Source organism: Nyctibius grandis, chromosome 6, assembly GCF_013368605.1.
Source record: "Nyctibius grandis isolate bNycGra1 chromosome 6, bNycGra1.pri, whole genome shotgun sequence".
Lineage (NCBI taxonomy): Eukaryota > Metazoa > Chordata > Aves > Nyctibiiformes > Nyctibiidae > Nyctibius > Nyctibius grandis.
The window spans coordinates 51,568,386-51,595,308 of record NC_090663.1 but is presented as its reverse complement, the minus strand read 5'-3'; the positions used below and the strand labels follow the sequence as shown (position 1 = coordinate 51,595,308).

The 26,923-nt window shown below is 41.6% G+C and overlaps 1 protein-coding gene across 1 annotated transcript in view; it reads right to left on the bottom strand.

Annotated features, from left to right (window-relative positions):
- DCHS2 (dachsous cadherin-related 2) overlaps nt 1-26,923 on the bottom strand; it is an 81,520-nt gene that overhangs the window by 33,869 nt on the left and 20,728 nt on the right. Inside the window, exons 3-9 of the mRNA XM_068404096.1 lie at nt 15,749-15,985; nt 12,566-13,585; nt 11,153-11,340; nt 10,557-10,656; nt 4,285-4,442; nt 2,261-3,104; nt 1,080-1,319 (exon numbers count right to left, since the gene is read on the bottom strand). Coding sequence (XP_068260197.1) covers nt 1,080-1,319; nt 2,261-3,104; nt 4,285-4,442; nt 10,557-10,656; nt 11,153-11,340; nt 12,566-13,585; nt 15,749-15,985 — 2,787 coding nt within the window. The remainder of the gene's footprint in view (nt 1-1,079; nt 1,320-2,260; nt 3,105-4,284; nt 4,443-10,556; nt 10,657-11,152; nt 11,341-12,565; nt 13,586-15,748; nt 15,986-26,923) is intronic.

The following is a 26,923-nucleotide window of genomic DNA, read 5'->3' as shown; positions in this document are numbered from 1 at the left end:
TCACATCAGACTTTTGTAAGCAATACATGCTCTACATTAAAATAACAAATCTTACTGAATAGAGAAAATTATTTTGCTAACAAGATCTATTGTTTTATCTATTTAAACAATTCTAAAGATGTGCAGAAAGAGAACCCACAGCAAAAAGAAAGTCATTCACAGATCTGAGACAACGTTTGGGCCAATTGCGGCAGTGTTGTAATATTTCATTCTCTTTCCAGATTTTATCTTTACTGCAGACCACAGACTCCGTATAACTGCTTCATGTTACACCAACTGTATGCACTGTGTGTGGTGCTACTTAAGGTAAGACTCTCTCCAGCACACAGAGTACCTGTAGCATCATATGCACTTCAGGTATTTCAGAAGAGCAGGTAGCTGAAGAACTGGAGGGAATTTTTTGTTGCTCAGCAAAGGCTCTCTCACGTTTAGTCCCTACCTGTGATTCAGAGAGCACATGGACCACCCCTTCTTACTCACCCGTTCCGCGTATGTTTGCAAAGCCACGCATTAATATCCCTGCGTGTGGGAAACCGCCCGTGACCCGCAGCGCGGCCTCCCGGCGCCCCGCCCGGCCCGGGAGGCGGGAAGCCTTGGGGCACAGCGCCCCTCGCTGGTCGCTACAGCGCACTGCGGGCCTGCCGGCCCCCTCACACAGCCAGGCCCCGCGGCTAGGGAACTGCTTCAGAGCTACTGGAAACACTCTGATTGAGAGCATCAAAACGCTCAAATATTAACTTTAACCGAGTGGAACATCGTTTGCTGATTTATAACCAGAGCACCTTGGCTATCCTCACATGACAGCTCTGGTACGCTGACCTACCCTGCATCACCCAAGCGCGCATTCTGCATTTAACGTACCAGTCAGAGCTGAAGCTACCCCAGTGTGCAAGTCAGAACACCTCCAAGCCTTGAATAAAGGTTGAGGGTCTCAACCAAAAGGCATGTTTTTAAACTCAAAATTCATACATTACCTTGGGAAAAGCACAACAGCTCTACGCACAAGCACAGCAAGCAGCAAGATTTGATTGGTCTGCTATGGTCCACAATGAAATTAACAGCAAAAGGACAGAAATTACCTGCATCTCTGTCCACAGCTTCCACCTTTATGACAAACTCCCCCGGATCTTGGTTTTCACGAACTGCAGTCTCGTAAAGTTGCTTCAAAAATATTGGGGTCTCATCATTCACATCGAGAACAATGATGGTTAGAACCTGCGTGGCAGAGAGAGCTGGGCTGCCGTCATCAAGAGCCGTCACTGTCAAACTGTAGCGCTCCTGAATCTCACGGTCCAGAAGCTGGGCTGTAGTTAAGAGTCCTATTATAAAGAAAGAAGGTATAAAAAAAGTATTCTGGTCCAGGTTAGGATCCCAGTTGTTACAGCACTCACAGCTTCAATGTAGCATCATGGTGCACACTGTGCCACTGCTGCAAGGCTTCCAGACTTTGGAGTCAATCGTTACCTGTGATTCCCTTTAGAATGCTAACTGGCCCAGAAATACTCATTTTGACATCAAGGGAAACTGGGATTGATGGAATATTCAAGTGCAGTCCAGAGATTCCTTTTTACTTCACTTTGGGCTTAACTTTTAAACTTTATTTAACCTACCTATTTGTTGTCTTTTGCACAGAAGTTATGCAATTAGGAGCTCTGCAAATCAGTGTCAGCTGTATCACATAATGGATTCAAAAACAGAACAAGAACCAGAAATATTGCAACTATTAGGGTGAGATTTGCATTTGTGTGCAGATGGTATAATAGTTACAGAACTCATTCAGGAATCAGAGAATTTCAGAGGGATGAAGAATTAAATTCATGAGCACTTTAAGCCTCCACTGAACATGTTCCACTCAGTGTAATGCACATTCCTTCATCTTGACTTTGCCTTTCCTCCTGCATACATATAGCAACATATGTGTGTGCACATGCTTTAAGTATGCATCATGCAAAAATCAGAATGAAATATTTCACTGCACACACTTTCTTCCCACATTCCTTAATGTGCTATTGGAAGGTGTTCCAGTACACAACACAGCAATAGAGTCAGGCAGAAATTTTTGAGCCGAGACTCACCTATGTGCACATAGTACTGCCATGCTTGTGTACTGCTCTGCCCGAGGTAATCACCCTGAGGACGATAAGTCACCTGGGTAGAGTACCATAGTAATGTGGTATCTCAGTATTGCATTGTATGTGCTGCTAAATATTATCGTGAGAAGGACAGCACAAGAAACTCCAGAGAAGAAATGTTACCATACCTGTGATTTTATCCAATACAAATGCTTTGTTTTCATTGCCTGAAAGAATGTGGTATGTAACTTGTCCATTTCTTCCCTCATCAGGATCCTTTGCAATTATGTGATGCACAAGGAAGCCCACCTCCGCATCCTCCATGACATAGGAAAGAGGCGAAGACGTAAAACTGGGACTGTTGTCATTGATATCTAAAATAACAATTTTCACAGCCAGGGAATCAAGTCTGCGATCAGTCAGATTTATTGCCCGGTCTGCCGCAGACACTGTAAGGATCACAGAGCGAGTAATCTCCCTGTCCAGTGGAAATGCTGTGGTCAAGGTGCCATACGAAGGGTGAATAAGAAATGGATTTTCAACCATGTCACTCATTTCCAGGGAGTACTCTATTTTGCTGTTCAGAAAACTGCCATCTCCATCTTTTGCATTGAATGTGTAAACCAGAGTGTCAACAGGTACATTTTCCTCTACACCAATCACTACAAAGTCATCTTGAAAATATGGAGAATGGTCATTCTGATCTTCTACATCGATACTTAGGAAGACAGTGTTATTCTGTGGAGGATTATTATTATAATCCCTTATGATAACTTTCAAAAGGAAGTGCGAAGCTGTTTCATAGTCAAGTTCCTTGGAAAGAAAAAGGTCTCCTGTCAAGCTGTCTATTTCAAAATGAACATCATCATCATCGTCTTTAGCGATACTGAAATGCAGTTTCTTGTTAGTTGTGAGATTATTATCAGGCCACTTCAGAGAATTCAACACTTGTGCAGGTTTAAAATTTTCAGGTATGACATAGTGCTTAAAATCTTGAGAGAAGGCAGATCTCCCCTTGGGACATGGGATTACCTGCAACAAAAGCACAAAGACTTCAGTATTTTATTGTTATTCATTGTTATTATGAACAGTGTAATGAAAATTATTTTCATTAATTGAGGGTTTAATAATTTATTATTTGTGACTATATTTATCCTAAGTATGCCTCAAAGCCAGAAAACAAATTCAACATGCTCTGTAAGAGTCCTTAGCCACTCATGCCTTAATTCTGTCTTTCATTCCTACATTAAAAAAAGGGAGAAGATTGCCTCTCACCCTCTGAATCACAGGAGCCCAAAGACAGACGACTTGAATACTGCTATCCCTGCCCCTACTCTGAAGCACTTCAACTGCCTTTGTACATAGGACAGCATCACAGGGACAGATGTGACAAAGAAAGCACGGTACGTTATGCAGTTCGCCAAACACAAACAGATAGCTGGGGTTTTTTGAGGGTTGTTTATGTCACTACAGGGTTTCATTCATTATGGATTGCTGCAGTGTTCCAAGCTAATGCTTTAACATGAAAGAATCTCTTTAACTGCAGGAACTGCATTTGTCTTGTCTTGACCGAAGCATTTTTTTCCAAGCTATCCAAAATTAACCATCTTTTGTGTGACATGAAAATAGTAGTCTCGGTGACATTCTACGTCCGATAAAGGAGCGCACAAGTGGCCTGGACAAAGCAGCCCTGCTGCGGCTGGATGAACAGCAGGTGGCTGGCTGTGGAAAGAGCACATGCTGGATTTCACACTCCCATGCAGAGCCGCCCTGTATAAATCAGCACAAAGGAATGAGCTATCCTTATACTGGGTTACAGAGACAGAATATAAAAGAGAGTAACACAGAAAAGAAAAAATCTACTCTCTCCCTCACTTTCAGTCCCTCATGATGCTTGCTTTTCATTCTGTCTACCTGGATATTTTCCTTCTCTTTTCCAATGTTCATAATGACCTCCTACTAAAGCACAAACATCTCTTGCAAGACAATCCAGAATGCTGTTGTGTATTTTTAACAGATCAAAATGAGTCTGCCCTCTCATTTCCTCCCTCAACAGGAAAATGGCTAACGAAAATTACCATGAGACAAGGTGCGTATAATTTTGAGCTTTTTCCTTTCTTCAGCTTATTTCTCTAGCTTTTCCTAAAATTGTTTTTTCAAATAAACTAAGTATCTAGCATAACTGTTCTCTCCGTACAACACAAACAAGTACCTGGATGTAAACAGCAGCATGTCCTTGAAGTGAAGGCATCCCCTGGTCCCTGGCTGTGACCATCACTCTGTAGTCTGATCTCTCAGCATGTGACAGAGACCGGGTTGTTCTTAACTCCCCACTGACAGCATGAATCTGGAAGTATCCTATATCCTCTTCTATGGGGGAAAAAATGGATATCAGTTATTGCAGATCTCTTCAATTTGCCTCCATAGTACTGAATATTGTAATTAACAGTAAGGAAGAGCAGGATCAAGACAAAAGGGAAACTGCTGCACTCATTTGTATCTCTCTGTCTCATTTGGTTCATCTCTCCTTCCTTCATCGAGTACATACTTATTATAAACCAATTACTCTGGATTTAGAAAGCTACAGAGAGAAACGCTATGAGGTACTAAAGCAACTGCTCGATTTTGTACCAACATTATTCATACCAATGGTGTGTGCATCAGGAGAGCAGCAGACACCCCAGGATTGGTACTCCTGTCTCCAACATAAGTTGGCAGGCAGGGCCAGAGAAAGAATTAAGTCTTAGTCTCTGAACTGGCATGAAGGGTCAAGTAAATTATGCTGGATACACAGCTGGCTCATGTCCCTCACAGACTATGGGTCAGCAAAGAGCCTGATCTACCCCTAAGACACCATAACTGCAGTGATGCAGCCTGCCCTGCCTGTGCTCTGAACCAGGAACTAACTGGGGTAGCTAAAATCTTACGGTAAATTGTTGCAAGGCAACATGTGAATATTGGAAATTATGCTTACATCCTTCATCAAGGACTGGCCACATGCTAATAACAAGTAACTTCTAATTAAAATTACTACTTGCAGCTATATCATATTACATTTATTCTAGAGTTGCAAGAAAAATTCTAGCACAGAAGAGTAAATAGCTCTTCGTGACTTAGAATCACTTAGGTTTGAAAAGACCCTTAAGATCATCGAGTCCAACCGTAAACCTAACACTGCCAAGTCCACTACTAAACCATGTCCCTAAGCACCACATCTACACGTCTTTTAAATACCTCCAGGGATGGTGCCTCAACCACTTCCCTGGGCAGCCTGTTCCAGTGCTTGATAACACTTTCAGTGAAGAAATTTTTCCTAATATCCAATTTAAACCTCCCCTGGCACAACTTGAGTTCATTTCCTCTCATCATATTGCTTGTTACTTGGGAAGAGAGACTGACATCCACCTCCCCCATTTTCAAGGAATGCAATACAAATTAGTCTCTAATTTTTAGTGAAATGGGAAAGTATCTACTACTTGGTGTACCTTACCAGAAACTGAGAAAATCAAATTTGTCATAACTACTTCCCTCTTAAAATACTATGCAAACAACTTTTTGGTATGTGAATTTTTAATACAGTGTGCTAGTGAGTTAAACAAAGTCAATGCAGCATAACAGCTGCTATTCTTATAAGCAACTGTGGTAAAAATAAATTCGGGGCAGATGTAGTACACAAAACACCCATAAAGAACTATATTTCCATAGGCACCTAAGTGAGCATGAAGCTGTTTATGTTCTCCAAATCTGCACATGCAAATTAGTTAGCTGCACATATAGATGTTCATTTTTATATCCAATCACCTTACCTGCAACTGCAAAATATTTGCACCTGTAGAATTTGAAAAAACACTAAGCAGGCTAGCTAGAAAACAGGGTTTTCACAATCAACGAACAGGAGTTTTTTCCAATATTGTTCTGCTACTTTTGACTGACTATAGGTTTCCAGTGCTCCATGAGTCCCTTCTGGGTTGACTTTTGCAGTCTGGAACGCAATGAGGAAATTGCCAACAAAAGGAAACAACACGTAGCGACAATTATAATGAATGAGACCTGCATTCTGCATTTTTCATGATAATTTCAAAATATTAATGCTGCTATATTACTGTTTTCATAAATAGCTTTTGGTTACTTTCCTGGTTTAGGTCCCAACAGTATGTCTACATTCACAGATATGCTATTTTGTTCCATATAACGTTTCATGACACAAAATCCTAGCTAAGCAAAAGGCAGAGGAGATATGAAAAACAGAACACATAATGTGAATTGCATGCATATATTTTTAACGTTTTGCTAAAACTGACATTTAAAATAACTGACAGAGAGAACTAACAAGAAAAAGAAATCAGTAAACAGAAGTGCACAAAACCTATTCCCTTTATTTTTCTACCAAAATGGAGCTACAGTTACCAAACTGAACCAAAAATAAAAAATAGTTTAAAAAAAAAATAAATCAGAGAACAAATGCATTGCAAGTACATAACTGCAATGTGAGCACAAGACTATGAGGATTCACCCTTGCTTCAGCAGTGATGAAGATAGTCAGTACCTCTTAGCATAAAGACTTGTTTTTCTGTTTCAAGTAGCAGAACATAGATAGCTAAGCTCAAATGAAATAGGTGTCAGTCCACAGAGCTCCTGAAGGGTTGAAGCTTATTTGACAGGAGTAAGGAATGGTCAGAATCTACATTTTTGAATAAAATAAGAGACCACTGGTCAGAAAAGAAATTACCAATAGCGTTAGTCACTAGAGACTACAATTCCACTAAAATCCAACATTGCATGAAACAGTCAGTTTTGCGCATATTTTGGTGGCAATTAAAAGTAACAGAAAAGTCTGATAATGTTGGAAAGAGTTATTGTATAAAACCAGAACCCCCTTGGACTTCCACTTTGAAAGTGCTTCTCATTTTCACCTTTTTTTATCTGGTACTGCACTATAAGGACAGTCAAAACTGAAACATCTTATTTCTATTTTCCTGGTATTTTTATGAGTGTATTCTTTAATTTATTCACAGACAATATCAAGGTGTAGCCATTTGATTCCAAATCAGAAAAAACGTCAAGGAGAAAAACCCTTATAAAATGGATTTCCTTTCATCTACAGACTAATCAAACTTTTATATTACATTTTGTAGCTAAAGCAATTCCTTTAATTCCTGAATTTCAAAAGCCTACCTAAAGACAGATCTTTCTTTTCAACTGATTTAATAGATCACATGTACTAAGAGAAGAGGTAGACCACTTTTGAATACTTTTGCCCAAGATTACTGAGGGCGAGTGCATGTGAGTGGTAGCTTGCTCACTTTCTAAATACACTCCAAATCCTCCTCCTCATTCTTTTGGAAGCTCAAAGTGAGGGATAAGGGAAAAAGCATTTTTAAGTTTTACACTCAAAGAGCATGTCAGCCGTTGCTCTAAAAGCTCATGCATCCTGCACTTCCAGAAATATTTGCCCAGCTTTCATCTCTGTTAAGTCACCTGAATCAGGCAACTACTGCTTATACCATACACCCTAAAGACGTCCCTTTATGTATGAAGAGAAAAGGAAGAAACTATAAGAAATGGATAAGAAAGAAGAAAATTGAGAAAAGCAGATGAAGCATGGAACAGGAAAAAATTGCATCCCTTGATGACTAGACTCCAAAAGCCCCAGCCTCTTCTTGTGCTTGCAACTCTACCCTTGTCTGCCAATAAACTGATACAACTTTTCACTTAAGTTTTCTACCTCTGCATTATCCAACCAAATCACCCTGGAGAACTAGTACTGGCTTTTTACTTCTCCAGAGACATACGTACAACACTTGCCAATTCGTGTGTATTAGCACCGTAAACTAGGCTTCTCCTAGCACTCTGGTGGCCAAGTGCTAATGTATCTGCAGAATTGGTCCAAACATAACTGCAAAAGCCCCTACTTTGCCAGTGCTAGCCTTAACACACAAAGCAATAGTTTACGATGCACTATAAATACAGACTAATTTTTGTTATAAATGCTATACTATAACCTATTGACAGCTGTAAAGAAGGCCAGGCAAATCACTTTGCAATTGCCACCATCACTAAGGAATAGTACACATAGCTGGGATGTGGTAACACAAGAGTGAAGGTATGGCCATATAATCGTGCATTTCCATACTCATGAATGTTTAAGGTTGACTTGTTTCGATTTTCTTGAAAGAGGGAACAGCATTTTGAAGGAAACACTTCTCTGATGGCTAAAATTCGCCTGTTGTGTAAACCTCATGGTTGGCATTCGTCATTAGCCCTCCTGCATAGCTTAAATCTGTTGCTGCTATCTTGGCATTTCTTTAAGGTCTCAAGAACATTAAAAATTACCCAGTGACTTACAAGCTGAATAGCTGACACTGACACTCATAGCTCTTAATTTTGTCAACTGCTGAAAAGAGCACTGGTCTGCATGCAGTCCTCCAATTAACCTGATGTCTTTGTGTTTAACAAATATGGCTGCAAATCAGATCATATTTCCTCTTTGTATTTTAGTACTGAACAATGTCCCAGAACTAGAAAATACTATTTTAAATACAAACCAGGCAAGAACTTCACCATGAAATGGAAGACCAGATGTTAAAGGCTGTGAGCCAACTAACAACAAAAATTAGTATCAGAGAAGCTCAGCTGTTTCTGGGTTTGTTTATCGGGAAAATATCTAGTTCCAAGGCTGGGAGGGCTCATTTAGTGGTTTTTTTTGCTGCTGTTTTTATCCTTTTGTTCTTTCTAGGGACAGCATTTGCAAGACCAGTCATATTTTGTGTTGCTAGTCATTTTTATAATTTGAACTCTTACTTACTCCCCTCTGGGGCACTACAGTGAAGCCAGGAAGAAAATCCAATGTGCTATTTGAAGGAAGGGGATGTAGTTAGACATACAGACAGGCAGAGACCCCTGAAGAACACTTCCCATGTTGCCTGGCCATCACCCTTCAAACAAAGGGTTGGGTACTACTCATTCCCTTTTTCTTAAGGGTGATCATTTCGTGCAAAACACTATTACTCACAATGCAGAAGTCTACGATTCTCTCCAATTCCCTCTGGAAGAGGCAGTCACTTGTATCCAAATTAAGCAATAAAAGTATGGCCATGAACTGACCCTACGCTCTTTTATTATCTACATATATTTCAACTGCAAAATTTTCAATAGAGTTGTTAAACCTCTCATTTTTTTAAGCATCTCTTGGTGGAAGAGAGCAGAGTTAGTTCTCTGGCCCTTGTGGATTTGGATCTTAAAGTCCTTCCATTACTCCACAGAAGTCAAAAGGGTACATAACGACACAGTACAACAAAATCCACAGGAATCTTTCAGTAATTTCAGCCTGGGCAAGAAGAGGCTACAGATTGCCTTGCTCTTTAAGAGTGAAGAGGAATGTAGCTTTGCGGTATTTTGTTCTTTACTCTGCAGTGACAAATAATTGTAATGAGTTTAAACCAACTAAGCCCACATTTGAGCTCTGCCTAGACAGAAAAGAACACCTGAGGAAATGCACTGAGTGAATGGAAATAATGGAAATGTTCTCTCGCTCTGATGAAACAGTATGCTTTATGTGCAAATCACCATAGACTACAAATGCCAAGCTTAAAAAGTATTGATTACATTAAGCTGGTAGAATAGAGCAGGTACCAATATAAAGGAAATATTTCTGTTCTTGGCACCTTCTTGCCCTTTTGAATGAATAGTGAAGCAAAGCAGAAGGAACAGATATGTTTTCCCCACTGGTTACAGACGGAGTTCTCTCTTGCATAAAAGCGTAGCAAATGGCATGTGGCAAAAACAGAGATCATATCTATGTCTCTTACTAGTATTAATGCCCCAGTCCCACTCCTGTTCTAATTTAGGACTGCTCTGTTATTGATTTAACTGCAAACAAAACTGGATCCTACAGCATACCCCAGAAGTGAACTACTGTATGTAGGAATTACGGGGAAAACTAAAGATGAGAAGTGTTTTTAAGCAGTATGCTATGTCAGGCTAACAACGGTGCTAAACAAAGGGTGAAAGATGAACTAAAAACCACAAGCCTCATTGTTTGCCCAGATTATCTGCTGATCCTTCTGATCCCTGTCTCAGACTGTCATGAACCGTTCTTTTAGCAGGAAAATTTTCAATTGGTCATGGGAAAAGGGAGATCGTCTTTCCTTTAAGATGCTAAACAACTGACTGAAACACTAAACTGTACAGTACAAGATTATGGTCCTAAACTTTTCTGAGTGCTGTTTGAATGCTCTCTGGCTGGCCACACAAGCAAGGAAACCCCTGGGAAGATGGGGCAGAGGGGGAAGGGAGAAAAGGTAGCTGCTTGCACATCCTCAGATACTTCGTAAGACATACAATGGACCTGATTCCTATTTATACAGACACGTTTATTCTAACAGACACAAAATAGACATAAAATTCTGTATGTATACATGGCACCTATAAAACTCTAGTTATTTCAAAGTATCTTTTCTTACGAATAACACTTTAAATTCTTACCTGATTCTATTGAATATAATACCATACCGTTGTTTCCAGAATCAGTGTCTTTTGCAAAGACAGTGGTAATAAGTGTCCCTGATGGCTGCCCTTCCAAAACCTGTCATCAAGCAGTTTATAAATAATTTGCAAATATACATGGAAAACAGCGAGCCTTACAAGAAATTCCTTCCCATAACACAAGATTTTAGCTGTTGCTCTATTTTCCATTTCAGTAATATTTACAGTCATTGCAAACAGCATTTCAGGAAATGGTTAAATAATACAGTTCTAGCAATCCCCTACTATGGTCTGCATATATTGCTAATTCAAAAATCATTAATACAGCAGACTCGGAGGTCAGAAAACAAAACAGATTCTACTACGTACATAAACAAAATTACACATAAATCCTTTAAGTCTAACAGTATACAAGGCAGGGAAGTGTAATCATTTGACAAAGTCTGACATTCCCAAATACACCCGAGCCTAAATTAGGAATGGGTTACGTCTCTCTTTCGGTCCGTACTGCCAGTGTTTCACAGCACTGGGGGTTCGGGCTCCTGCCACAGGGTGGTGCTCGGCGCAAGGCAGCGCGTCCCGCCGGCAGCACCCACCTTGAGGCGCAGCTCCTGCCCGGGCGCCGCCTGAGGGAACAGGGGCTTGTTGTCGTTGAGGTCTCTCACCGCGATGTACACGGCTGTCGTGGCGTTAAGCCGCGGTGACCCGTGGTCGGTCACTAGCACGGTCAGCTGGTGGTAAGCTTGTTTTTCGCGGTCTAGCGCAAACCAGTTTATAATTTCACCTGATGGACAAAGAAAATTAATATTACATCCTTTACTGTGCAGCAGATGCCCTGGAGCAAAGGTATAAAACAGTATGAACCAATGTGCTGACCTTCCAAAGAAATCCATCTGGCCTTTTCTTCACCACACTTCAGGATAGATGATCTATGCACACAGGGTTTTAACTGCTGACAAATGGCCTTTACTATGCCCCTGGGTTAGGAAATTCTCAACACAATGTCTGTACATTATCCAGGAAGCCTTATGTCTCCTACACATTCTGGTAAACCCAGTGAATAAATCTGACCCAATCTTCTCTCCATCTGCTCAACCATTCCCAATATAGCTGAAGATTTGCGGTTGACCCAAGTCCTTCACACACATAACTACATATAATTTTCAGATCTTCTTGGTTAACTCCTAGTACTCTGTTTGCCTTTAAACTTCTATAAATGTACTTAACCAGAACCTGCTTTGAAATTACAGTTTTATTCTGAGATTCATACTGAGAAATTGCAGGAGAGACTCCTCATGAGGACAGGACATCTGGGAAAAGGAATTTTAAACAGCAGATCTTTGCTCGCTACATATCATTTTGCTAAAAGGCATTATTTACAGTGCCTGTGTTCCTGACAGGATTCCCTTCCTCTGGGCTCTCCATTCTGTGGTGTTACACTATGTGGATATAGTATCTATTACTCAAGGCATTTAGGATTCACTGCAGAGTACACCCTGTGCCGTGAAAAATTTCTCTGAGCCAATTTGCTTTCTGTGGTGCCATGTACAACACGAACTCAGTTTTTGATGTAACTTATAGAAGTTTTCACAAATGTTTCAAAACACTGTAACTGTCAAATGTCATAGTTATCTTTAGAGTTATTTACGGCTGATCTGTACTGTTCAACTGTACTCGATCATGGGCAATTAAGTTCCTCATATGATCTACTGAAGTTATAACTTAAAACTCCTTCTTTTAATTTGTTACAGTCAAACACTGAGACTTACGACTAAGTGACCAGAATGAAGTCATGAAAAAATCAAATCCTAAGGGTTAGTTCATTCTTCATGAACACGTATTAGATTTATTTCATTCCCCAAATTGTGAAGCTCTGAGTTGGAATATTCATATACCAACCCAAGAGATTCACAGTAGTTCCTGAAAGCTTTACACTTTACTTCCTTTCCCTTAGGGAAGGCTGCTTTCCAAAAGCAATATTAGGCAGATGACAAATCATAAAATGCTACCTGTATTGGAATTAATCTTGAAATATTTTCCATCAGACAAGAGGAAATAGGAAAGTTGTCCATTTCTTCCTGAGTCTTTGTCAACAGCTGTAATGGTGCCAACCACACCCCTGGGAATGGGATTTTCCTCCATTTCAAAGAAGTAGCTCTCACGCATAAACATGGGAGCATTATCATTTTCATCCAAGACATTAACTATTACCGATGTACTTGCATTTTGCCTGGGGTTTTCATCCTCGGAGGTGCTGACCAGGGCTCTAAAACTTAGTATCTGTGCACATTCATAGTTCAAACGTTTCCGAAGGTAAATCCAGCCAGTACCAGAGCTGATTCCAAATGCAACAGAATCTGTGTTAGGCTCTAAGGAATATGTCAGCTTGGAGGTAACACCATGCAGATCAAGTGAGTGGGCTTGAACCTGAAGGATTCGGGCACCTGGAGAGGCAGCTTCACTGATTTCTACTTGATACACCAAGTTTTGAAAAACCAAAGTGGGGCCCATCTTCTGCTCTTCAATAATCACTGTCAACATCAGCAAAGAAGTCAGAGGAGGACTTCCACAGTCTTCAGCTGCTATGTGTAGAGTATATTCCTGCTGCTCATCTGCAAACACTGTCCTGGTAAGGTTTATCACTCCAAGGCTTGGATCAATGCTAAATGCATTTGACTGCTTGCTTGTAATGCTATATTTGATCACCCCATTTAGGCCACTGTCTTTGTCTTCTGCATGAGCAATGTAGACAGCGGTGCCAGGAGGCTGTGTATGTGAAATAGTTACCTTATCTGATTTGGTAAGAAATACTGGAGGATTGTCATTAACATCTATCACAGATACATTGACCTGGGTACTACTGTAGGCAGGGGAGTTACCCAAGTGTGACTGAATGGTGAGCACCACAACAGACTGAGTTTCATGGTCAAGCTGTTTTTTGGTGCGGATGATACCAAACTGGGGGTCAATAGAGAATCTTCCATGTGGATCACCAGAGGAAATTCGGTAAGAAACCACTTCTAAAGAATCTAGAAATGGAAATAACAACAAAAAAAATGTAAAAAAAATATGAAGTGAAGGCTGGTAAGAACATCTGTGAAGAATGCATGCTGTTAAATTCAGCAGAATAAATGTAAGCTACACAGATGTTTGACTTTCTTGAGATTTTATGCTTCCTTCTTCCTGTCCCTGGAGCCCTTCAGTAAAATAAATACTGCACAGTCTTGATCTGACTGTATACAGTTTGTCCGCTTGTGCACCGTTTGATTTTCATCTCACTGATATGATAAAACTCTATAGAGAAAACAGTATAATAGCCTCTTGTTTTTCCCTGATCTAAAATACAGAAAAACACCCCTATAAATTAGTCTTATGGGAGTAATTTCACTACATACAGGCATTCACTATGGCAAGGAATGGAACAGGTGGCAGTTCTCTGGAAGAACTGCATTTTACTGAACTTACTGTTCATGGATGACCATTGCTATAACTCATTTATGGATCAGATGCTACCTAAAGCAAAAGCTATCTATAGGTTCAGGCTCATTACCAAGGCTGCTCCACAGGTGCTACCTCACCCCAAGGACAGTGGTCAATGCACTGTCCTTCCAAGAAGAAGAAAATGGGAGGACCTGACTAATCAAACTTCTAGAAAAACTCTGCCTCTACCACCTTACATGTACAGATCCATCATCAAGCTGGTATGTGGGCTCATGGCTCCCACTGCTCTGCATAGGAACCAAATACATATGGCTCTCAGGACAGGGTCTTTTATGACTAAGGCCTGGCAGGAGCTAACTAATTTCCCTCTAAAAATGATAAAGAAACCAAATGGATTAACTACATTTTCAAAAGGTCTCATAAACATTCATCTGGACTTCACCACTTAATTTGGGAAAATGGCAGGGGGGAGGGGGGATGTTTTTGTTTGTTTGTTTGTGTTTTTTTGGGTTTGTTTGTTTTTGCAGCAGCACTTCATATAGATTCTCTGAAACTTCTGAATACTCTCTGCTCATGAGTATTGCTCTGAGATTTGTCTTGCATGGCTAATACTTTTAACACAAGCCACACCAACACAGAGACCCTTCCTTACACTTTCACAACATGCCTCCCATCTCCCCATTCACAATTACAGAAATCCATCTGGAAGAAAACGGAGGCAGTTGCCAATCCCCATGGACCACCAAGATGAGTACCACAAATCTTCATCTATTCTAAAGAGCATCCTGATACAGCAGTGATTACACCAGTTACTGTAAATACCAACAGTAAATACTATTTCACAGAATCACAGAATGGTTAAGGGTTGGAAGGGACCTCTGGAGATCATCTAGTCCAAGCCCCTGCCAAAGCAGGTTCACCTAGAACATGTTGCACAGGGTCACATCCAGGTGGGTTTTGAATACCTCCAGAGAAGGAGACTCCACAACCTCCCTGGGCAGCTTGTTCCAGTGCTCTGTCACCCTCAAAGTAAAGAAGTTCCTCCTCATATTCAGATGGAACTTCCCATGTTTCAGCTTGTGCCCATTGCCCCTTTTCCTGTCACTGGGCACCACTGAGAAGAGTCTGGCCCCCTCCTTTTGACACCCACCCCTAAGGTATTTGTAAGTGTTGATAAGATCCCCTCTCAGTCTTCTCTTCTCCAGGCTGAACAGACCCAGCTCTCTCAGCCTCTCCTCATAAGAGAGATGCTCCAGTCCTCTGACCATCTTTGTAGCCCTTCGCTGGACTCTCTCCAGTAATTCCTTATCTTTCTTGAACTGGGGGGCCCAGAACTGGACACAGTACTCCAGATGTGGCCTCATCAGGGCCGTGTAGAGGGGCAGGATAACCTCCCTTGACCTGTTGGCCACACTCTTCCTAATGCACCCCAGGATACCATTGGCCTTCCTGGCCACAAGGGCACATTGCTGGCTCATGGTGAACTTGTCCACCAGAACACCCAGGTCCTTCTCTGCAGAGTTGCTCTCCAGTAGATCAGCCCCCAACCTGTACCAGTGCATGGGGTTATTCCTCCCAAGGTGCAGGACTCTACACTTGCCTTTGTTGAACTTCATGAGGTTCCTCTCCTTTAATGCTCAACAGATTGAATGAATAATATGAAAGTTTTAAAAAAAAAATACCTGCAGATATTTCCAGTTGATGGGCACAACAAAAATACAATGTAATCTCTGAATGAGGAGGCAACTTACTTGGAGGCTCTCTGGCCTTTACGGTGCCAACTGGGCTGTCTTCAGGTGTATCTTCAGGAACAGAAAAAGTATACCGGGATCTCTCAAATATGGCAGGGGCTAAAGCAGTCCGAAGGATGTTCACTGTGATGGCTGCATTGGTGGCAGAGGGAAGGCCACCCCCATCCCATGCAGAAACAGTCAGGGAGAGGACAGAATACGCCAGGTGGCCGAGAGCTGAGATCAGGTAAATAATTCCTGAAAGTAAACAGAAAAGCCGCCAAATGAAACATCCACACAAACAGGGTTGAAGCCCCAAAGTACAAATCTTAGGAGCAATGGGCTCTGTGGAAAGTATCTGGGAAGCAATTGTCTGATCACAGATTTCTGGTAAAATACCCTTTAATAGTAAATTCTAAGGTCTGTTGAATTTGCAAGCTGCTAACAATTACATTTTATATAAACGATATGAAAAAAGTAATTCTTTGAAAAGAAAATGCAATGCTCTGTCCAGAAATACAGCACTTTGGATGTGTCTTCCTCAAGATAAATACATTTTCATCCCTTAACTCCGATGAATGAGACTAGCTGTCTCCAAATACGTTCTCTTCTGACTGCTAAAATAAATCTTTAGTAATATCAGATAATTATGCCCAATTTTCAAATACTCTGTATATTACTACAGACACCCACATCTAACTATTATTACCTAAGATGGTAGTATGGATAGAAAGAATGAACATGGCAAGAATCCTGTCCCGTCTTCTTCTACAGTAAAAGCTTGTATAAACTTCAAAGCAAGCTTTGTTTGAGTGAAGACTTCAGCAATGAGAATGACATCCAAACCATAGCTCTCTGTGGGATGTTCACAATGGTCCACAACAATTATCCAAAACTGATACATGGTAATTGTTCCATGAGAGTCATTCATTATCCTTTGCAAGCAAATTAAGGATTTATAAATGAAGATATAAACCTACAAATAAATCATTAGCCCTCAAACCACTTCAAAATGTCCGGTCTAGATGAAGTGAACATGAATACTTAAAAATTTAGGGAAGCACACTAAATCACAGAGCAATATAGCAGATCACCGTATGTTTGTTAGTTCATAAATTGTATAACTAAATTATAAACTGAGGCATGCAGTTGAAGACCAATTGCCTTCAGCCAGGTAAAAGGTGGAATAAGGACATGTAATTATGTCCTAAAGAGCATTAATACTGGTTTGTCTTATCCTTCCCAGCATCTTCTCTATCATTGAGCAGGAGGAAAAATGCTTTCACTTATGCTGAGGTGACAAAAATCACTCAATATTCTAAGACTCTGTGGTGGCCACAGATTTTGCAACACACAGAGAACTATTTGTAAATTAACTTTTTCAACATTAAAATCAAGATGAGAGGTGACAAAATGCAAGAAAAATCTTCTTGGCAATGACTGAGTTTAACTAAATATAAACTAAATGCTAAAATTGCTGTGAACTAAATAGTAAGGTTATAGTAAGCTCAAGTGATTCAACTAACATTGACAACTTTCTACATACCAACACATGCTTTTGTAGGAGCTGCTGAAGACAAAATCTCTAGCAGCTCAGTAAAACCAAACCTTTAAACTTTGAGCCACCTTTGTAATTTCCTGTCTCTCAAGACAGGTTTCGTAGGGATGACATTTGGCATTCAAGTTGGACATTTAGTGGCCCTATTTGTCAGATAGGGTAAAAATTAGATTTAACTCAAAGAGCCTTAGGAGAATCAGTGCATGATTCAACTACAATATAACTTCTCAAAATTTAGCGTGAAGCCACAACACTAATTTGCTACAATGCATTTTTAAGCAGAAAAATGGAAAAGACATAAAATCCTTATAAATATTCAACTATGCATGTGGCATACTTTCCAATTATACTGCCAGGACATTATAATAACAAACTGTGTCTTGACATGCTTAAAATGCATTCAAAGGGTCTTCAGCATCAAGGAAGAATGCTTTCCAATAACAACAAAGGACATTTATTCCAGTGTGACAAACCACAGTAAAAACTCAACAGAGATACAGACGGATTCAGAATTCGTTGCTGATCCAGCTGCTATGCCAGTAACTGATGCACTTCCAAGAATAAACCCTATTTTGGCCTTTTTTTTTCCTTTTTTGTCTTCTGATGATTGGGTTTTACAATTAGTTAGACAGCCCAACAAAGTAGCCTTCCAACGACATAAACTTTTGGCGTTTACTGAGATAATCTGAGCAACTGTAGCTCAAAGGAAAAAGTGTTTTAACCTTTTTTTTTTCCAAGAAGTTAAATATATAAACATGGATTTTAAACCAATCAAATGGACTGTATTTTACTAACTTGACCAACTGGGTATTCTTCTATTGACAAGGCCAAAATATCTCATTCCCATTTTGGATACTTCAAGATGTATGTGAAGATTGGGAAAACTACAGAAAAGTATCACGTTGAAGTTCTTACTCTCAAAGCAATAACTAATGACTTCAGAACATCCCTTAGCAAAGGGTGGAGCAAACAGCCTCCACTCCAGGAACTCTGAAGACCTGGTGGAACAGAAGTATTTCAGAACCAAAATTCCTTCTCTGCTGACCTAGACAGATTAGAGCACAGTCCATGCCAGTTCAGCTACAGAAAGCAAACAGAAAAAAAAATGGATAAAAGATTTTGCTTTCTCTCTTCATTCTTTTGCGATGTCCTAGGGAGGGAAGAGAATAGTCAAGTACATCTTGCCAACTCGGTCCTCTCTTGCAGGACCAGGGACGCCCTAAGAACAGTGGCAGATTCCAATTAAAAAGTGTATGTCTTCCATATGGTTCATTCCAGCCTCAAAACTGTAATGTGCATGAAATTTTATAACCCAGTTTGACTTTTAATTATATAAATTCTCTTTCTTTCAGCATTTGTAGGACTGGGAATTGGCTTTGCATCTGGTGATACATAATCTATACAGATATTTGAGACAGCTCTACCGTATGTTGGGGAAAATACCATGTCAGGCTCTGTTATGGCACCGTACGACAGGAAAGAAGCTGTAAAAGCAAGCAGCATCTGGGATCCTAATTTCTATACGGTTAGGTAAAAACACCAGAACTGTTACTCAAATGGACAGTCATGACCACTTGGGTCAAAGTAGCTGCCATCATACCTCAGAGCAGGCTGGCTAGGTGTATTTCATCTGCTAAAGTACAGTGCAGGAGATCCCCTAGTACTACATCGCAAAGGTAAAAAACACAGGGCTAACTGCAAGAAGCACACAGCAGGAACTAGCTGTGTAAGTCACACATTCAGTGTGCGAAACTCAGAGGCACGCCTCACTGAATAACAGGCTGAAGACGAGTCACAGTTTTCCTTTCTTTCCTGCTTATTATTGTTATTACCATAGCCATTTGTAGCCTGCAATTTGTGGTTTCAGAGACTTTAAGAGACAATCAGGTTGCTGTGGTACAGAATATATTCTTCCATTATGAAAAACAGTTTCTAGAAATGCTGACAATGGAAAGGGAATAATGAGACGGCTCCTCTGCGAGCAACGTTTTACCAAGACCAAAGGTCCCGGCAGGAGACCACAGAGACACATGTGTGGTTCTATTTTAAGAAGTCACTGCGTGAAAAACTTCACCTTCTTTCTTACAACTTGGCTCTCCGTATATACAGACAGTTTTATCTGCTGCCTTTAATAATATTTAATTCCTATTTTTTAAATGTATTGTTTATATTGTGGACCGAGTCCCTTGGGAATCAGTCCTGGACGGCAAAGGAGTCCAGGAAGGCTGGACATGCTTCAAAAAGGAATTGCTAAATATTCAGGAGCAGGCTGTCCCAGTCTGTAGGAAGGCAAGCCGTCGGGGAAAAAGACCGGCCTGGTTAAACAGGGAACTTAGACTAGAACTTAAGGAAAAAAAGAGAGCCTACTTGCTCTGGAAGAAGGGTCGGGTAACGCGGGAGGTCTATAGGGATGTGGCCAGGTCGAGTAGGGAGAAGATTAGAAGGGCCAAAGCTCAATTAGAGCTCGATTTGGCTGCTACAGTCAAAGACAACAAAAAAAGCTTTTACAAATACATCAACAGCAAAAGGAGGGTCAAGGAGAGCCTCCACCACTTGCTGAATGAGGAGGGTAGTGTAGTGTCAGGGGATGAGGAAAAGGCAGAGGTGCTCAATGCCTTCTTTGCCTCGGTCTTTAATGTCAAGATCGGTTGTCCTCAGGAGACTCGGCCCCCAGAGCCTGAAGTTAGGGACGGGGGGCTGTGTGAACCTCCCATGATCCAGGAGGAGACGGTTAGTGACCTGCTGTGCCAGTTGGACACCCACAAGGCTATGGGCCCGGATGGGATTCACCCCAGAGTAATGAAGGAACTGGCAAACGAACTTGCCAAACCACTCTCGATTATCTACCGGCAGTCCTGGTTAACTGGAGAAGTTCCAGCTGACTGGAAATTAGCAAACGTAACGCCCATCTACAAGAAGGGTCAGAAGGACGATCCAGGGAACTATAGGCCTGTCAGCCTGACCTCGGTGCCAGGCAAGGTGATGGAACAGATCATCCTGAGTGCCATTACACGGCACATGCAGGACAATCGGGGCATTGGGGCCAGCCAACATGGATTCATGAAAGGCAGGTCCTGCTCAACCAGCCTGGTCTCCTTCTATGACCAAGTGACCCGCTTAGTAGATGAGGGCAGGGCTGTGGATGTAGTCTATCTAGACTTCAGTAAGGCATTCGACACTGTCTCCCACAGCATCCTCCTGGACAAACTGGCTGCCCGGGGCTTGGATGGGTGGACTCTTAAATGGGTTAAAAACTGGCTGGTGAATGGGGCAAAGTCCAACTGGCAGCCGGTCACTAGCGGTGTTCCCCAGGGCTCAGTTCTGGGGCCGGTGCTGTTCAATATCTTTATAGATGATCTAGACGTAGAGATTGAGTGCACCCTCAGTAAATTTGCAGATGACACCAAGCTGGGTGGGAGTGTCGATCTGCTGGAGGGTAGGAAGGCCCTACAGAGGGATCTGGACAGGTTAGATAGATGGTCTGAGACCAACGGCATGAGGTTCAACAAGAACAAGTGCCGGGTCTTACACTTTGGCCACAACAACCCCGTGCAGCTCTACAGGCTGGGGGAAGAGTGGTTAGAAAGCGGCCTGGTGGAAAGAGACCTGGGGGTGCTGATCGACAGCCGGCTAAACATGAGCCAGCAGTGTGCCCAGGTGGCCAAGAAGGCCAATGGCATCCTGGCCTCTATTAGGAATAGTGTAGCCAGCCAGTCTAGGGAAGTGATCGTCCCTCTCTACTCGGCACTGGTGAGGCTGCATCTTGAGTACTGTGTTCAGTTCTGGGCCCCGCACTTCAAGAAAGATGTTGAGGTGTTGGAGCGAGTCCAGAGGAGGACGACCAAGCTGGTGAAGGGTCTGGAGGGTCTGACCTACGAGGAACGGCTGAGGGAGCTGGGGTTGTTTGGCCTGGAGAAGAGGAGGCTCTGAGGTGACCTTATTGCAGTCTACAACTACCTGAAGGGAGGTTGTAGTGAAGTGGGAGTTGGCCTCTTCTCCCAGGCAACTAGCGATAGGACAAGAGGGCACAGCCTCAAGCTTCGCCAGGGGAGGTTCAGGTTGGACATCAGGAAGAATTTCTTTACAGAAAGGGTTATTAGACATTGGAATGGGCTGCCCAGGGAGGTGGTGGAGTCAGCATCTCTGGATGTGTTTAAGAAAAGACTGGACATGGCACTTAGTGCCATGGTCTAGTTGACAGGGTGGTGTAAGGGCAACGGTTGGACTCGATGATCCCTGAGGTCTCTTCCAACCTGGTTGATTCTGTGATTCTGTGATTACTGCAGTGCCTTGAAGATTTTCCCTCTCGTAATTCCTCATTCTGCAGGCGGAGAGCTGGAATCAATTCTGCTTCACAGGTGAACAATCATGTAATTACATACCAGATGAAGCATTAACATCCAGCCTCACTTACACCTTGGCAATCTCATTTTCTTGACTAGATCTGCATGGGTGTAACTGACTGCAGATTCCAACCTTTGTAACCCAAAAACATGACCCAGAGACTGCCTGTCATGATTTGCATATACATTTAGACAGAATCTGCAATGCTGATTGTATGTTAGCAACTGCCACTGCAGGCTCTAGTTTGGGAACACCTCTGCTCCAGGGCAGGTTAGTCAGCAATGCCACACTGGAATTCACAGATGTTTTGCTGTCAAAAGTCTGTGCTTACTGGCTAGCATAAAGTGTTACAACGCTTTCGGGGATTCAGTGTACAGTGAGAGCTAGTACTAACGAAGGGCAAAATCATGACTGTTAGTTCTTTGACCTGATACTTCCTCATTCACTGTATGTGCTAGGGCACTAACTTCCAAGAAGTTCTTGCTCTCCACTTTGTGCCTATCAACAACAAAAGATACATGAAGCCAATGTTCGCCCAGAATGTGCAAATGCATTAGTGAAAGACAGGACTCTGCAGCATCCGCCATCCTCCAGCAATGCCAGAACTTCTCGTGGGATTTTGTTGTTATTTTTGTGGAGATGCACCCTACTCCACAGGTGGGTTAGCTGCTAACTGCTGTTTCTTAAGAATTAAAGGCAGGAGACAGGGGCCCGCATACAATGATCATTTAAAATATATTTCTGATCATCTTCATGATCCTGTATTCAGTCCTAACAACAGAACAGCATACATCACCAAAGTAGGTTCACTCACCAAAAGCACTTTTTGCATGGCAGAAATAATACTGGCTATCCCAAGAGGATTTCCACACACACCTCCAGATGACCACTTTGAAAAACCTATCTGTTTTTCCACAGGGTCCTCATGCAAGAAGCGCGAAAACCAGCCCTACATTTACAGGCATTTGTAGGTAAATAAAACATTTTCCATTAGTCAAGCACTGCAGAGGCAAAGATAAAAATCAGGACGCACTAACTTCAATAACAAAGTCTGGATTGCATAGAAACATGTCCTCATTTAAATAGCTTCCAATATTTTCTTATTGTTCATGAAATAAAAAAGCAACTTTTGAACACGGCAAGAGGAATAAAATCAACAACTATCAATAGTGTTCCCTAAAACCACGAAACTGAACGCCCTAACAACTTTAAATGATGGCAGTATTTCTTCAGGAAATATCCTAGGATAGGTCAGCTGGCATGACCTGACACGCAGCTCAGACAGTAAGCAGGTGGCGAAAAGGTACATATAATTCATCACCCCAATTCCCCTTTGAAGCTGGCCACTGGACCTGCTGTTTAATACCGTGTAGGTCAGTGCTGACCCACTGATCTGCTCAGAGCACATTTTGCCCAACCTAGCACACCAGCTTCTCAGTGCAGACACGCACGTACAGCTTTCCTTCTTACGTGCTTTTTATGTGTCGGAAAAATTTTTTAGGATAAGCATAGACAGGGTGATCCTCCGAGAGGTGCATACAGTTAGGAGGTGTAGATTTTGCATTAACATTAAAACCAGCATTGTTCTAGGGAAGAACACAGAATCACAGAATCACAGAATGTTAGGGATTGGAAGGGACCTCGAAAGATCATCTAGTCCAATCCCCCTGCCGGAGCAGGATTGCCTAGACCATATCACACAGGAACGCGTCCAGGCGGGTTTTGAATGTCTCCAGAGAAGGAGACTCCACAACCTCTCTGGGCAGCCTGTTCCAGTGTTCAGTTACCCTCACCATAAAGAAGTTTTTCCTCATATTTATGCGGAACCTCCTGTGTTCCAGCTTGCACCCGTTGCCCCTTGTCCTGTCAAGGGATGTCACTGAGAAGAGCCTGGCTCCATCCTCATGACACTTGTCCTTCCTTTACATATTTATAAACATTAATGAGGTCACCCCTCAGTCTCCTCTTCTCTAAGCTAAAGAGACCCAGCTCCCTCAGCCTCTCCTCAGAAGGGAGATGTTCCACTCCCTTAATCATCTTCGTGGCTCTGCGCTGGACTCTCTCTAGCAGTTCCCTGTCCTTCTTGAACTGAGGGGCCCAGAACTGGACACAATATTCCAGATGCGGCCTCACCAGGGCAGAGTAGAGGGGGAGGAGAACCTCTCTCGACCTGCTAACCACACCCCTTCTAATACACCCCAGGATGCCATTGGCCTTCTTGGCCACAAGGGCACACTGCTGGCTCATGGTCATCCTGTTGTCCACTAGGACCCGCAGGTCCCTTTCCCCTACGCTGCTCTCCAACAGGTCTGTCCCCAACTTGTACTGGTACATGGGGTTGTTCTTGCCCGGATGCAGGACTCTACACGTGCCCTTGTTATATTTCATTAAATTTCTCCCCGCCCAACTCTCCAGCCTGTCCAGGTCTCTCTGAATGGCTGCGCAGCCTTCCGGTGTGTCAGCCATTCCTCCCAGTTTTGTGTCATCAGCGAACTTGCTGACAGCGCACTCTATTCCCTCATCCAAGTCATTAATGAATATATTGAATAGAACTGGTCCCAGTACCGACCAATAGTGTTTCTGCTTGACATTTCTATTTAACTTTATCTGACTCATTGCCCATCCTCTAATCCTAGCATCGCATTTAGGTTCCAGTTTTAGCAATTTAACTGTATTTAAAATGCACCTTTTTTAGTGAATCTGCATTCTTGATGGTAACCATAACAACACTCTGCCAAATGCACTGTTTGAAGAGCTGGTTTAATAACTGTCAGGGGAAAGGAAATAATTAATGAGGAATTACATTGTTATTTACAGTCTACCTGCTGTAATACACACAGCTTCAGCTTACAGGAAAAGGCTTTAAAAAGCTTAACCTTGATGGCACAAACACTGTTTTGAGTTTCAGTGAATAAAAGGACTATTTCAAGTTTGAAACTATTCCGTATTTGAATGTTTCCATGGTAAATAACTGATTCCATTTTTATTGATCTATCTTTGTTCTTTACAGCAGCCTCATATCCCTGCACTGGGGATGCTTTTGACAGTGGCCCCTCCCCAGCAGGTTTTCATGCTAAACTCACAGTTTTCCTCGTAGAAAAGGAAATCTAAGTAAAATAGCTCAGTGTCTACAACCACTACTATATAAACATACTGCGTTTAATCAGAAGACTTTGCTTAGCATATGAAAGTCTATTCCAGAGGACTTCATCCAAATCCAACCAGGCTGGTAATCTGCAACATAAGGACCAGTACCTGGATCTATAAGCTAATGCACACAGTTTCAACACTGCGGCTCTCCCGGAAGCACAACACTACTATTTTAAATACTACAGGTTACAGACAATTTTAGTGAGCTAAGACGTATTCATCAACACACAAAATACAAATTTGTAATTAAGGCAGTTCAATTAGTCACAAGCACAATATCCACCTGAGCATCAGCCTCTAACATTGGGCCAGAGAGGAAACGAGTCTAGTACTACAATGATTTTGTATCATTTAGGCTCAGTTTTCCATTACGCAGAAGTGCTTTTCAGACAAAGACTTGCAATGGACTATTTGGGATGCAAACTTTTTTGTCTCTAGAGACTATAGTTTGCTAGTTTAGGAGGTCACATGCCTCAGAACGCTCAGGGGCAGATAAAGGAACATGTAAAGCTGGCCTCTTTCAGCCTTCCCATCTGCCACCTAACTGTGAAACACAATTCTGCAACTTGAAGAAGTGAGCTAGAGGACTGGTCTTGAAAATATAAAGTGGTACTTATATTTACATTACCAGCTTTTTGGATGAAGTGTTTAGTCTAATTGCTATCTGAATATCACCAACATTTTAAATTCTCTATCTAAATTTTTTTTCGAGGTAAATTACAGGCAATATTAACATTTCAGTGGTGCCATCAACACATAGTTCAAAGTTTGCTACAAAACAAGTTAGCATGACAGTTGTTTATTTTGTAGGGAAATCTTATTTATAAAGCATCCTCTGTAAACATCCTCAGGTGCTGGACATTGCTCCTGAATGAGCAATTAATCATTGCTCATGAATCCCATGAAAAATTTTAGACAGATAAACAAAATTCATAATGCTTTTAAAAAGGAGATTACTTCCAATGATTTCGAGAAGCTGAGAGTTAAAGGTGGTACATTTTTGAGAGCAACGGTTCTACCAGTTAGTACTATTGTATTAGAAAAGTTTGGTTGCCTAATGATTTCATCAGGGATGATGAATCCCTAAGGAAAAGGTATGCAGCAGCAAAAGCCCATCAAAGAAAGGTCTCAAACAGAAGCTGGATTAGACCCACTCAGAGCTTTCCAAACCCTTAAATTGGTTCTAAAATGAGTGTTTCATTGAACAGGCTCTTTTTCCTCCCATTTTACATTTCAACGTAAAAACCCAACAAATTCGTATTTGCTATATATTCTTCAGAATACTGTCGAATCAAACATTCAGCTTCTCAAAACCTCTCATTTTTTACAGTACATATTAAAAAAAAACAAAAACGAGATACTGAACTGGCTGCTTGTCATGTCAATCCGTTACTGTCTCACTATTTCAGCCTACTGTAAACCTCACAGGACAGGACTAGATGTTTTTGTTTGCTTAGTAAAATGCTAATGTTAGTACAACAAAGGTTTTTATGACTCACCACAGGACACTGAAATGAAACTTAATGCAGAAAAAACAAGTATTACTTTGATGTAGCTTTCTCTATATTGTACTACACATGTTTAAATAATTCTTCCCTACCAGAAAAAAAAAACAACACTAACTTGTCAGTAAAGCAGCATATCACTGAAGAGACATAATTTGCTGTGCAAGGGGATTTCCTTTGGTTCTGCCTTGTTTTGTTTCCTTTAATCTGACATAACAGTAGCTCAGTGTATGTTTGTTGTCTGACTGCATACAGAGAGAACCCTTCCACCTAAAACATGAATTTTAAAAAAACCCACAGCAAAAATCAAAGCGTACACCAATGAGTGGGCAGGATACTGGCCTGGCGAACTGCTGTATTTTCAAAGGCAAAGGTTCCCCAAGCTATCTACACAGCTCCATCACTGCCACACCATCCCACCAGGTCACCTTTGCTTGCTTAGCTTATTGAAGTTTTCCAAAAATGCATGTTTCCAGCACAGATACAGAATGAAGCCTAATACAAGCCTAATATAAGCCCAATAATATGTATTTGCTGTTCTTACATTAAGAGCATTATGAAACATTCTAGATGCCCACCTTAATTCGCATGAACTGATTTTCTACTACGTACTCTTCCCTACTACATTCATTTTAACAG